This window comes from Bactrocera latifrons, unplaced genomic scaffold (genome assembly GCF_001853355.1).
Source record: "Bactrocera latifrons isolate USDA-ARS-PBARC rearing strain unplaced genomic scaffold, ASM185335v1 scaffold_490, whole genome shotgun sequence".
Taxonomy (NCBI): domain Eukaryota; kingdom Metazoa; phylum Arthropoda; class Insecta; order Diptera; family Tephritidae; genus Bactrocera; species Bactrocera latifrons.
The window spans coordinates 99,008-111,839 of NW_017537146.1; the positions used below are offsets into that span (position 1 = coordinate 99,008).

The window sequence follows — 12,832 nt, forward strand, 5'->3', positions numbered from 1 at the left end:
CTTATCATTTCCACATACATTTTCGTATTCCTCTAAAATGTATATAAATGCTCCTTTGTTGATGCGAAAATTTTTGAAGAAACTGTAAATGTATATGCATRTAAACAAAGTTATCTATGTCGTTTTTAGCTTAAATACTCACTTATAATCATCCATTTCCAATATGTCTTTTGAATTATTCCTCAAATTTCTGCGCTCAGGACGAATTTGTATACAATCTTCATCCTCATTATCGCTATCACTTAAATGTAACATGATTGTATCCATTTCAAATATTTATATAAACGAAGCAAAAGCCCAGGCAATTTAATTTTTCAAACTTGTCAAATTTACCGTCGATAATGTAGTTTGACATTTGTGTTTTTTGATAAAGCAGTTTATCGACGGAATGAATGATTGCATGAAAATTTTCGAWCGAAAATCTGTATCGTATCGAAATCGAATTCGTTGCGGATTCAATGATTAGTCCCATTATATAATATGTATATATACCTCTATTTCTAACTCGATTATTTGAGGTGATACGAACTCCAATTTACCTTTTTGAATGGACTTCGACATTCCGTTACAGCTGGTCAAAATTCGTGATATTTTAATGAAATGACTAGGAACGATTTCCTAAAAATTATGTGCTTTAGCGCTGGAATTGTAAGAAATTGGTCCAAATATCATATACTTAATCAAGGGTGTTGTGCAATCCAAGGCAGAATTGCGATCGTTCGTATAACTTGAAATTATTGATAATTGGTAAATCCGCAAACCCCCATTGCTTAAAGGGGTTTGAAAACCCATTTGTATATGCCAAATCGCAAAAGTCTTGGCGGCGCAGATACGCTGATGCTGTAAAAGGAACCTGGGCCTCAGTATCTCGGCCTTGCGCGTAGTTAGCAGCAATGTTGAGTAAAAGCGTGATATAAAGAGATAGAGACTAAACTTGTACATAGACGACGAGTCGTACAAGTATGTCCGAGCAGCAAGCTTTCGTTTATAATATAGGTTTACCACGGTCTTGAGGCCATAGAAGCCTACAATGGCTACCGGGAGCGAGGAAGCGGATAAGTGGATGAGGCTGCTACTCAACCAAGTGAAAATAAGGCGGAGCAGGTTGCGGCCTTGGAAGTCCCTGCCGCGGAAGTAGCATAGAGAACTACTCGATTGGCTACGAGACCCAATGGATGGCATCACGAATGACGGCAGGGATGAGGATTTGCCCTCATCGAACCAATACTCTAGTGGCCGTCAAGTGCAAGTTGCCCAGGTGAACCTGCACCACACTGCGGCAGCCTTGGCTGTCATAGCGAGCAGGTTCACTTCGGATAAACTGGGCATCCTGGCAGAGGGAAGGTTAGAGACCTCAAGACAAATTCCAACAATGTAATCTGGGATCTCTCTAGCGAGAGACCTAGAACTTGAGTAGTAGTCAGGAACATATTGACTTCTTTTGCATTTCAGAATTACTGACGCAGGATCTAGTGGAGGTGCAAGCCAGGGAGTTCGAAGGCAAGGATTTCGTCCTGACTTCGGTCTACCTCCCAGGGGAGGCATCCACGGCACCCCCGGAGGGGTTTGGAAATGCTGGTGGAACACTGCAGAAAGGCACCGGATTCCCCTGAAAATTGGCTGCGATGCGAACGCCTGCTACGTGGAATCGGGCAGTACAAACTGCAACGTAAGAGGTGAGTCTCTTTTAGAGTACTTAGTAGGAAGTAGCTTAGCGATAGAAAATGTAAGGTGTGAACCCACATTTATAACTATAAGCAGGAGAGAGGTGTTGGACATCATCTTAAGCAATGAGCCTGCGAACGGATTGGTCTCACAATGCAGAGTCTCGACGGAGCCCTCCTTGTCAGGCCACAGGATTGTAAGGTTCACGCTGAAGTTAGAGGTCAGACAGCTCCCCCCAAGACGCAACCGTAGGAAGGCAAACTAGTGTGCTTTCAAGGATATAATACGTGGGAAACTAAGCGGGAAGGGGCAGACTGATAATAGCGTTTCAGGCCCAGGACTGCAGAGTAAGTTATCTGAGCTGAACGGGTCTGTTATTAGCGCTTATCACGGCAGCTGCCCCCAAAAAATTACCACAGATGGACGAAACTGGCTCTAGTGGTAAAGGAAACTGGCAGATCTCCGGAAAAAACCGTTCCCACAACAGTCGGGTCTACGAAAACCGGAACGGACCCGGATTTTTATCCGGCCAAGGACTGTCAACTCTGCAGAATTTCTGCCGTTACAGAAACAACAACAACCTCCGGAAAAAAGTATGTAGCCTATTCAACAAAGCGAAATGAATGGAGGTCTGGGAAGAATACAGGATCTACCTCACCTTATACAATAGGGAGATTAGATCTGCAAAGCAGGCAAGCTTCAAAAGATTCTGCGAAAGTGTCACCTCTACACCAGAAGCGGCTCGGTTGAATAAAGCAATCGCTAGTGGCACAAATGGCGCAGTAATAGCAATTAAAAGGCAAACGCAGAGAACAGAGCCACGGAGCTTCTGCGGGAGCACTTCCCGGAGACTATTCGGGAAGACCAATGTCTTCCCGTCATCGAACACATGCCGGGAGGATTGGAGAATCGCCAAACAATTATATACAGCGGACACGATCAGGTGGGCAATGGCCTCGTCTGAAAGTTTCAAGTCTCCGGGAGTGGATGGCATCTTTCCAGCGCTGTTACAACAGGGGGAGCAGTTTTCACTGCCTCACCTGGTTCGGCTGCTGAGAGAAAGCCTCCTAACGATCGAAGCTGCAGCGACTAGCCTGTGTCTGCATGACGTGCGCAATGCGTACCTGTTCAACGGCGGCACTGGAGGTTCTGCTGGAACTTACTCCGCTTCATTTGGTTATAGGTCAGGTAGCCAAACACACTCTTCTGCAAATAACTGCAGAGGGGTGTGGCAAAGGCAAGGTAGTCTCGTCACAAAGAATGAAAAATATAAGTGGCAATATACCAATAGCCCTCCTCCCGAAGGACATCACTACCAATACAGTTAACTTCTAGAAAAAGTTTAAGGTCACCCTCGGCAGCAAGAACGAGTGGGATGACTCCAAGCTAGACCGTTCCCACGATAGTCGGGTCTACGAAAACCGGAACGGACCCGGATTTTTATCCGGCCAAGGACTGTCAACCGGGCAGATTTCTGCCGTTACAACAACAACTCCAAGCTAGAGCTGAAGTTGAGGAATAGCACGTTGAGATCGTACACCAATGGCTCAAAAATGTCGGAGGGAATCGATGCAGAATCATGGGCCATTAAATAATATCCGTGCTGGGACATTAAATAAAATATTTGTGGAAGTGGAATTTTCACATTGTCGAACCAGGTATCGCTCGACCTTGCCAACGCAGTTCGGTTCCGACAACCACCTTTCCAGCACCGGAGCACCCCAACAGAGCTACCTTTATTTAATGATACCGTCGTTGGAACTTTATGCGTGTGACACATTTTAGATTTTAAATTCAATCCTTACTCTTCCGCAAGGAAATACATTTTTCTTTAGTATTAAATGTTTGGATGATTTTTACAATATTCCACATTGATTTCACTTCCGACGCTTTAAGCACATTGGTTCGCTCTACGACACCTCGGCTAGTTGACGCTCCGACACAATATAATCTTATCACACATTTATATTTTTATCAATTTAAAACTTATCTTACTTACCTGATAAATTTGCACTCATTTTTCAAAATACACTTAACTTTTAATAATTATATATTAATATATATTTTAAATTTTATATGCTTTCGGCCGCGCTTCAATAAAAAATGACCCTGGCCGATCCAACACTGGGGTGTCAGATTTTTTTATTTTGAGTAAAACTCATTTTTGGCTTTGGCGGCCTGCCCTATCAAAAATCATGATATATCATGAAAAGGGGCAATAATTTATGTATTTGGGGTATAATCTTATTTTTTATTAATTTTTATTCGTTTGATAAATGTCTAATTATGACAACACTTACTATCTGTCAAAAAGGAATACTTTTGTTATTTTGCATGGAATGAAAATTGTGTAAAATATAAAATGCTTCTTTTAAGCAAATAACAAAAAAGGTTCTGTTTAATATCGCGCCGGTTAATCTTGGCTCACTGCACCTAAACGAGAGAACCAAATTGAAAATTTTAAACACGCATGTATGCTTAAATTGTCGAACCTTATATTAAAGCATATTTTATAAAAATCGGTTCACAAATTTTTCCACAAATTCACTTTAAAAAATGCTATTTTTTTTGCAAATTTCTAAATATATGCTAGTGTATTTTCATCTGTTGTGCATTGTACCAAACCAATTATGGATCGATTTTCACTCAGATATATTACTTATGAATTATAAAAACCACTAGTAATGTTTTTAATTACTTTTGATTGTTGATTTCTTTGTAAATCTTTAAATAAAATACACCTTTTTCTGCATTGAGTTCAATACTGCGAAAAACCAAATGACTGCCTAATTTGAAATATCAAATTACCGAGAAAGCACGAACAAAAGGGAATAAATTAAACCCACTTAGCAATAAATGTAAGAAGTGAACGGAAAAGGTGTTCAATGCTAAAATACTGAGGATGGCATAGCCGGTGTTGGACCGGCCAGGGTTATTTTTTGAAAGCGCGGCCGAAGGCCTCCAATGCAGAAAGGAATGAAATGCTAAAATACTGTGGAGGAAATCCCGGTGAATCATTATGTTACTATAACCACACCGCCAACCGTCGAATATATGTGGCGGCGATCTATTCAAAAACAAGAAAAAGATCAATTGGCTGGGATTTAGAATAGCATCCCCGGATTTCGGGTATAAAATGGGTATCACTGGAAAGGTGACGTTCTCCAGATCACGAATATATATAGTTGCCGCTGACTTATAGTTTTAAAGATATTTGCATTTAAAGTTGAAAAATTTACAACTTTTACATTGAAAATTTGTATATTGTGAATAACTTTTTCACTTATATTATGCACTTTTCACTTACTAACACTTCACTATAACGTTTCTGTGTATTAAATTTTCTAATATTTGTTGTAAATAAAGCTTTATTTCAATTATTTTGTTTTAGTTAAATTATCTGCATTTGCACAATAAGAAAAGGGTTGCAATGGATATTTTTAGGGCCACGCTCAATTAAGGTTATACTATATATTTTAATAATGGCGTAATACGTTACCTCTATAGAAAAAATGTTGCTTGGGTTACTTCGGTATTAACGGTATATTGATTTCAATGGAATTCAAATTTGTATTATGCTATATTCACGTGCCTTAATTAAAACCGGTGTTTTTTCGCTCTTGGAAATTTTTAATATAATTAAATAAAGAAACTGCTTTCAAACTTTATATTGACGTCAAATAACCAATCAGGTAAATATAATATGTTATTTAGCTCTCTGGAAAGTGGGCAATATATTACGTCCATATAAGGAAAATTTGGAATAAAAAATTGCGCGCCACCCCACCCCACCCCTTTTCTCATCCTATGTAAAGTAACCCAAATGTATATAAGACCTACCATTTTGATTCGTTGGTGGGTTATTACTGTTTTCCTTTTGTGCTTATTTTCTTCGTCGTTTGATGTGTGGAATACAATGCTCGCGACAGACTGCAAACGACATCTGTCAAATATTAAAATACACACATAGAGTTGACAGTAGAATGGAAGATAGAGAGATGAGGTAATTGATAATTTAAAACAAATAAATTTACCTATTTACTTATTTTTTGCTTAATTTGACTAACAAAATATTAAAATTTCATTGAAGTGCAAGGTATTAGTATAGCCACAACGAAATTGTGTACATGCAAAATGGACAACTGCGTTGTTTTGTGTCCATGCCGGCCATTATGTTGCTGCCCTCTCACAAGCGTTTATATCGTAGGATTCACAACGCCATTTTCAGTTCACTGCCGTGCTGCTGCAGTCTGTCGCCAGCATTGTGTTCCGCACATGACAGTTCCAGGGTTCCCGATTTGGTAAAATTTTACCAAATGTGGTAAATTATTTTCCTCTTGGTAAAATGTGAAATTTTTATTCATTTTGGTAAATTTTCAAAATTTAAGTCCATTTCGAATGAATTGTATTATCTTTAATTTTTTTCAAATAGTTTTGTAGAAACATTTTAAAAACGTACCATAAAATTCTTCCCTGGTTAGTAGTCTAAAGCACATTTGACATAAATGAAACCAGCACTGTTCCAGCGTTACCAAAAATAACAAAAAATTTATCAAATAACAACGGGCACAGTAAAAACACCAATGTGGTTGCCATTATTTGGTTAATTTTTTGTTTATGCAACGCTGCACTGTTCTTCTGCTTTCCACGTGTCAAGTGTTGTTGCATATTGCGCGTTTAAGTTTTTTTTAAATAAACTCATATACAACAATAAATAATAACAAATCATGGATAGGTAAGTGAAAATGTGCTCATAGTTGTTTAATTTTGATTCCAATAATATCATCATATGTTTTATTCATTTAGATTTGTTAAAAAAAAGACCTGCACCTCCTGAAGAGGAGCATGAAACCAGCAGTGACAGTGGCCGCAGATAAGATAGTTTGCTAAGTATACGGCCAAATGTATCATGTCTTTATTATTGCAGGGAAACACATCCTGTAAAACAAACTTGGAGAAAATTCCGAAATGACTGGCTATCGAGATTTTCTTGGTTGCGGAATAAAGATGGGTGTAGCTATTGCATAGGTTGTGATAAGCTGTCAAACCATAAATGGTCTCGAATTGCACAGCAGTTTCATTGCGGCCGAACAAAAGCTACAGAATTGGTGGATGAGTTGGGTAAGAGGTCATGTGAAGAAATTACCGAAAAATTAAGAACCAACATATTTTCTCTGATTGTGGATGAAACCACGGATGTTTCGACAAAAAAAAATGCTTAGTTTTAATTGTTCGATTTTTTGACAAATTTTCAAGAAGTGTTCATGACAAATTTTTAGGTTTAAAACCCATGCGAATTCCATCTACTTAGATATTAAAAAATTCTTTATGCAACGAAATATTCCTCTTAAACATGTTATCGGACTAGCAACCGATGGGGCAAATGTAATGGCCGGAGAATTGAATAGCCTAAAAGAAAAGTCGGACGTAGATCTTTTTTTTTATCAAGTGTCCCTTCATTTATGTTCATCTTACGCGTGTAAACAGTTGCCGCATCAATCGAACAACTTTGTCCCTCTATATACAGTTTTTTTTCTCAATTGAAGGAATTTCAAGAATATTGTCAGGTGGAGCCCCACAAAATATTAGGCGTTTCTTTAACAAGATGGCTTGCCTTGGAGCAGGTTATTAATAGAATTGTTCAACAATGGCTTCCACTATATTTATATTTTCTTGATCGTGTCTTAGAAGTGAACGGTACTAAAGCTTCAGACCTGACATTGCAAATGAATGAGTATACCTTTACATCCTTTCTTTTTTTATCCATTCTGAAAATTATCAATGATATGAATAAAGAATTTCAATCAGAAAAGGTTAGATTGCCATACTTACATTTGCATTTGGAATCCAATTTTAAATTAATAGTGGTCAATTTTATGTCAAACGCATATGTTCGAAATTTGAAATCTTTGAATAATATTGATTTATTAGACGAAGGAAATTATATTCAAATAGAAAATGTTTTTATTGGTTCCAAAGCAGAAGACTATTTGAAAAAAAGTAAATTAACTGATTTGCAGAAGGTAAGAATAAAAAGAAATATTCTCAAATTTTACTTAGAGCTCTTACAACAAATTAAGCAACGATTCGACTTTTCAAGAGAAGATGTTAAAAATTTAGTAATAATAACACCCGGTAAATTCTTTTATCCAACTCTGAACTATCGATTGAACCATTATCAAAAAACTTCCCAGGTTTGGCAACCAGCGATCCTGAAATTATAGTTAGCCAGTGGAAATTATTAAGGCTTACCGATTTGGAATTGAACACGAAAATGAATATTCTAGATTTATGGGAAAAAAATCAGTTTTTAAAAATGGAATGGAACAAGCATGCTTCCAATATCTCACAAATTTTGTATATAATTTGATGACTCCACCCCACAGCTCAGCAGCTGCCGAACGGAAGTTTTCCGATTTGTCTTTAATTAAATTGAAAACAAGAAATAAATTGTCATAAAAAACCATAAATAACATAATGCCAGAAGAGAACTTGCTAATTCTCAAAATGATGCAAATTATGTGTGGGCAGCTAAACATTACTTTAAATGAAATTTGATATTTGGTTGATTAATTTTGTCAATGTAAAAATACATATGAATATGTATTTATTTTGATCAACCAACTTTGATCCTAAAACTAAGTTTATTTCAATGTTTCTGGCTTGTCAAATAACTTGTTATTGTTAACAAACGCTTAATGAGCTTGAAGTCTATTAGAATTTTTGGAAAAATCGAAAAATCATCAACAATCAAAGAGGTCGAAGTTATAGCTATTGAGGAGATGTGGTGATCTCTTTGATTGTTGATGAATTTTTAAACTTTCCTAAAATTCGTATGGTCTTCAAGCTCATTTAACGATTGTTAACAATAACTAAATTTATTTCATTCACAGAAACAAGAAGTTATTTTATGACCAATTTTTTGTCATTAATGTTAAGAGAAACAAGAACTGAAGTTTATTTCAAATACTTTTAACTTTTTTAATTATTTCTTTTGTAAATAAAAAACGCTTAAAAAAAGTAAATGTGTTTCTTTTATTATTTTATAAATAAAATTTGTAAAAAAAATTTTGTTTTTTTTTAATTTGGTAAATTTTTTCAAGGGATTTGATAAAATAAAAATGTGATTCGTGGCAACCCTGGACAGTTCATATTCAGTAATTTTGCTTACATTTCAAGGAACAGTATAACACGTAATTGAAAGCTATGTTATTTATTAAATTGTACATAAAATTGCAACTTAAAATTCATAATTTTTCATTAATTCGGCACAATTCCGATTTCCTTGGCGCCGCGATCTGAAGGTACCGTTGGAAAGAGGAAATCCTCCTGATTAAAAACGCTTAGTTTAGGAGACATTCGACCTTAAATTTCAAAAATTCGAAAAATTCGTACATTTCAAGACGCTATTTCACCACATTAAACACACTTTATTCACATTTTTCATTTCAAATTAATTAAATTACACTATAAACTTGTAAATAACTCCATATCTTACACTTTTAGCAGGTTTTTTACCTAAAAAATCTGCATTTTAAAAATTACATTTTACACTCGTTTTAAACCAAACCAAAAATTACGACGAAATGGAGTGCTGCCATGTGATGATAAGACAATTCGTTGAAATTCCTCTATTTCGCAAAAATTCCTCTATTCACGCATATGGATATTTTCTTTTTGAAATGTATTAAGCAAATAAGTAATATTATATACATGTCTTAGTAATGTTATATAATAATATTGTATATACATATGTATAAGTAATATTATCTAATAATATTACGTAATAAAGCGTAAAGTATATTAGTACCGTGCGAAAATTCAAATTTTATTTCAATATGAGTGCATGGTAACCAACAAATATAACCACTTTAACCGCTTTATAACTCAATATATATTTTTTATTTTAAACGCAGAAAGGAGTACTACGCGAAAGTACTTCAGTCCCCCCGGGTATTCGCTCGGCCAGGGTTATTTTTTTAAAGTGCGGCCGAAGGCCGCCAACGCAGAAAGAAGTACTCCGCGAAAGTACTTCAGTCATCCCGACATGATATTATATAAATTTTATAATACTATATTATCATAGAGTTTTAATTATATGTGTTTATTAAATATAAATCACATATTATACACATACATATGTATGTAAAATGTATAATATGTGGAAAAAGGTTTCACAACTCAATTATAACTTAAAAGTTAGAAAGTATCTTTTACTATAATTAATGTAGAAAAAAGAATCACGCAAAAAAAAATCGTTAAGAATTCTACATATTTGGTGTTTACGATGTGGCAACGCTCGTTTTCCTTATAATTGTAAACAATCTAACCTTTGCAACGCCGAGATCGCTAAGTGATTTTTAAATTAATAAATTTAGGTGAAATATTACAAAATAAAACTGAAATGTGAACTTATTTCAATGTTTAGTGTATATTTAAATATAGAGTGAAAAACGTGACTAAATTTAATGGAAGATAGAGAAATACCTTGTTATTAGTGCATATTTTTAAACTTTTAATCGTGAGTATTTTAAAATATATAAGTAATTTTTATATTGTTTTTTGATATTCCTCCTCTGGAGAAGCTCCCCTATCCGGACATACTCCATTTACACGGAAATTCGGTTTTTTTTTTACCCCTCCGCCAAAGTAATCGGAATCGTGCCAATAATTCAATTAAATATACAAGAATGTGTGTGTTAAATTGGTTAATTTTTTGGGGAATGTTTAGTATCGCGCCAGTTAAATATCGTTTATGGAGAAAAACAGGGTCGGGCTATCCCCACTCCCGACCCCTTATTGAAAAGAGGAAGGATCGAACTTTTTAATAAACCCTCCCTCGACCCCCTAGATCCCCTATGGACCTGTAGGGAGGCCTTTGAAAATTACCAAAAATCAGTGTTTTTGCTCATTTTTCCATACAAACTGAAACCAATGCAACACAGCAACATTTTGGTATGGACAAGAAATCAAAATAAATAAAGCCAAAATGTTCCAGTGCAATGTATATACGTATATAATTGCATCCATCCTTCGACCGCGCTTTAAAAAAATAACCCTGGCCGGTCCAACACCGGCTACGCCATCCACAGTATTTTAGCATTGAACACCTTTTCCTCCACAGTATCATAGCATTTCATTCCTTTCCGCACTAGCGGCCTTCGGCCGCRCTTCAAAAAAACAACCCTGGTCGATCCAACACCGGGGTGTTCAGGGTTCTTCGCGTAGAACTCCTTTCTGTACTGTCGGCCTTCGGCCGCGCTTTAAAAAAAAAACCCTGGCCGATCCAACACCGGCAACACAATCTACAGTATTTTAGTATTGAAAACCTTTTCGCGTTCACTTCATACATTTATTGCTAAGTGGGTTTAATTTATTCCCTTTTGTTCGTGCTTTCTCGGTAATTTGACAGTTCAAATTAGGCAGTCATTTTGGTTTTCCGCATTATTGAACTCAATGCAGAAAAAGGTGTATTTTATTTAAAGATTTACAAATAAATTAACAATCAAAAGTAATTAAAAACATTACTATTTAATTTTATTTTATAATTCATAAGTAATATATGTGCGTGAAAATGTATCCATAATTGCTTTGGTACCATTCGAAACAGATGAAAATAGACTAGCATATATTTAGAATTTTGCAAAAAATAGCATTTTTTAAAGTGAATTTGTGGAAAAATTTGTGAACCGATTTTTATAAAATATTATTTAAAACAAAGCTCGATAATTTAAGCATACATGCGTGTTTAAAATTTTCCATTTGGTTCTCTCATTTAGGTACGGTGAGCCAAAATTAACCGGCGCGATACTAAACACAACCCAATTTTTTTGCAAGCAGTGCTACAAAAACTTCAAAAGAAGAGAGCCATTGTTTGTGCAAATGAGCATTTTTGGTTACTTATATCTAAATTTAAAAAGGTCCGTGCACGCATTTAAGAGGAATAAGCAGTGAAAAGGAGATACTGAAACGAACCCAACCCGTTTGCGGCGGCAACAATTATATGTTGTTGTTGTTGTAACGGCAGAAATTCTGCCGAGTTGACAGTCCTTGGCCAGATAAAAATCCGGGTTCGTTCCGGTTTTCGTAGGACCGACTGTCGTGGGAACGATTGTCTTAATCTGGAGTATCAGCCTTATCCAACCATACCACTTTTAACCCTGTAACCATGGGATGGTATACCAAAGTTTCCCCACTTTATATAATAAACTTTAGTTCTTACATGATGTGCTCAAAAAACGAAATTTCGAATCTTCTGCTTCCATTATTAAAGAGTTACGACCCAAAGCGTCTCTGCAAACATACAGAATTCCGGTGGTCTTGTTGTAGATTATCAGACTAAAAGGACCTTCTAATGATTGAATTATACTACAAATATCGCTTTCACATCGACATTTGGATATTTCATTTCCCAACCACTCCGTGTCAGAACATGAACTTAATTCACAAGGCATATTAAATATATCGCCGTTAAATAGTATTAGAAAATTTCCAGTTTCAAAAGGTTGGGGGCAAATACTTAATCCTTGCTGCCAAAGAACTGAACATGCAAATTCCATTTGCACATTATCATAATTTACAATAACAGAAGATGAAAAATCAGGTCCCCGTCGTAACAAAATATTTTTAATCTCAGTACTCTTAGAAATTCCATCACAATTTATAGCACAAAGTATGCCGCACATGATTTAAGTTATACTGGAGATGATACAAGAAGTAAACCATACCTTCTAAGACTAAGTTCACACTCGCCATATAAATAAATAGATACGAAATTCTTTCAGACATATTCTCGCGCCCTCTCAAAAATCACCACCATCAATATTGTTTATTTGTTACCTCACAAATATGTTATGAAATCAAACCACACAATGCAAAATCGGTTGTGCTTGTTTTTTTAATTTCAATATTTTTAATGAAATTCGCAATCATTTTATTCAAATAAGGTGTTTGTAAATTTTACTTTCTTCTGAGTATTAATAAAAAGAACTATACATTTTTATGTTTAAATAATTTGGCGAATATTTTATTTGTAAATATGCATGTATGTATTATTTAATACATGAGCGAATAGAAATATATTTATGCTTAAATAATATGGTGTAATGCTGCAGCTGCTCCTAAGTCTTTCTTTCACGTTTTGAAATCCTAAAAATGAATTAAATTA

The 12,832-nt window shown here is 35.5% G+C and overlaps 2 protein-coding genes and 1 pseudogene across 2 annotated transcripts in view; 1 reads left to right on the forward strand and 2 right to left on the reverse strand.

Annotated features, from left to right (window-relative positions):
- The window catches only part of LOC108973612 (asparagine synthetase domain-containing protein CG17486), a 16,323-nt gene extending 12,665 nt beyond the window's left edge, over positions 1–3,658 (reverse strand). Inside the window, exon 1 of the mRNA XM_018940985.1 lies at positions 540–3,658. Within this exon, the coding sequence (XP_018796530.1) occupies positions 540–561 (22 nt within the window). The 5' untranslated portion in view covers positions 562–3,658. The remainder of the gene's footprint in view (positions 1–539) is intronic.
- LOC108973609 lies at positions 1,172–8,597 on the forward strand (annotated as a pseudogene).
- A 3,011-nt stretch (positions 8,598–11,608) lies between these two features.
- LOC108973613 (asparagine synthetase domain-containing protein CG17486-like) lies at positions 11,609–12,381 on the reverse strand. The gene is made up of 2 exons (XM_018940987.1): positions 11,888–12,381; positions 11,609–11,825 (listed from the first exon to the last, which is right to left on the reverse strand). The coding sequence occupies exons 1-2, from the start codon at positions 12,348–12,350 to the stop codon at positions 11,782–11,784; spliced, it is 507 nt and encodes a 168-aa protein (XP_018796532.1). The 5' UTR covers positions 12,351–12,381; the 3' UTR covers positions 11,609–11,781.
- Positions 12,382–12,832: the final 451 nt, after the last annotated feature.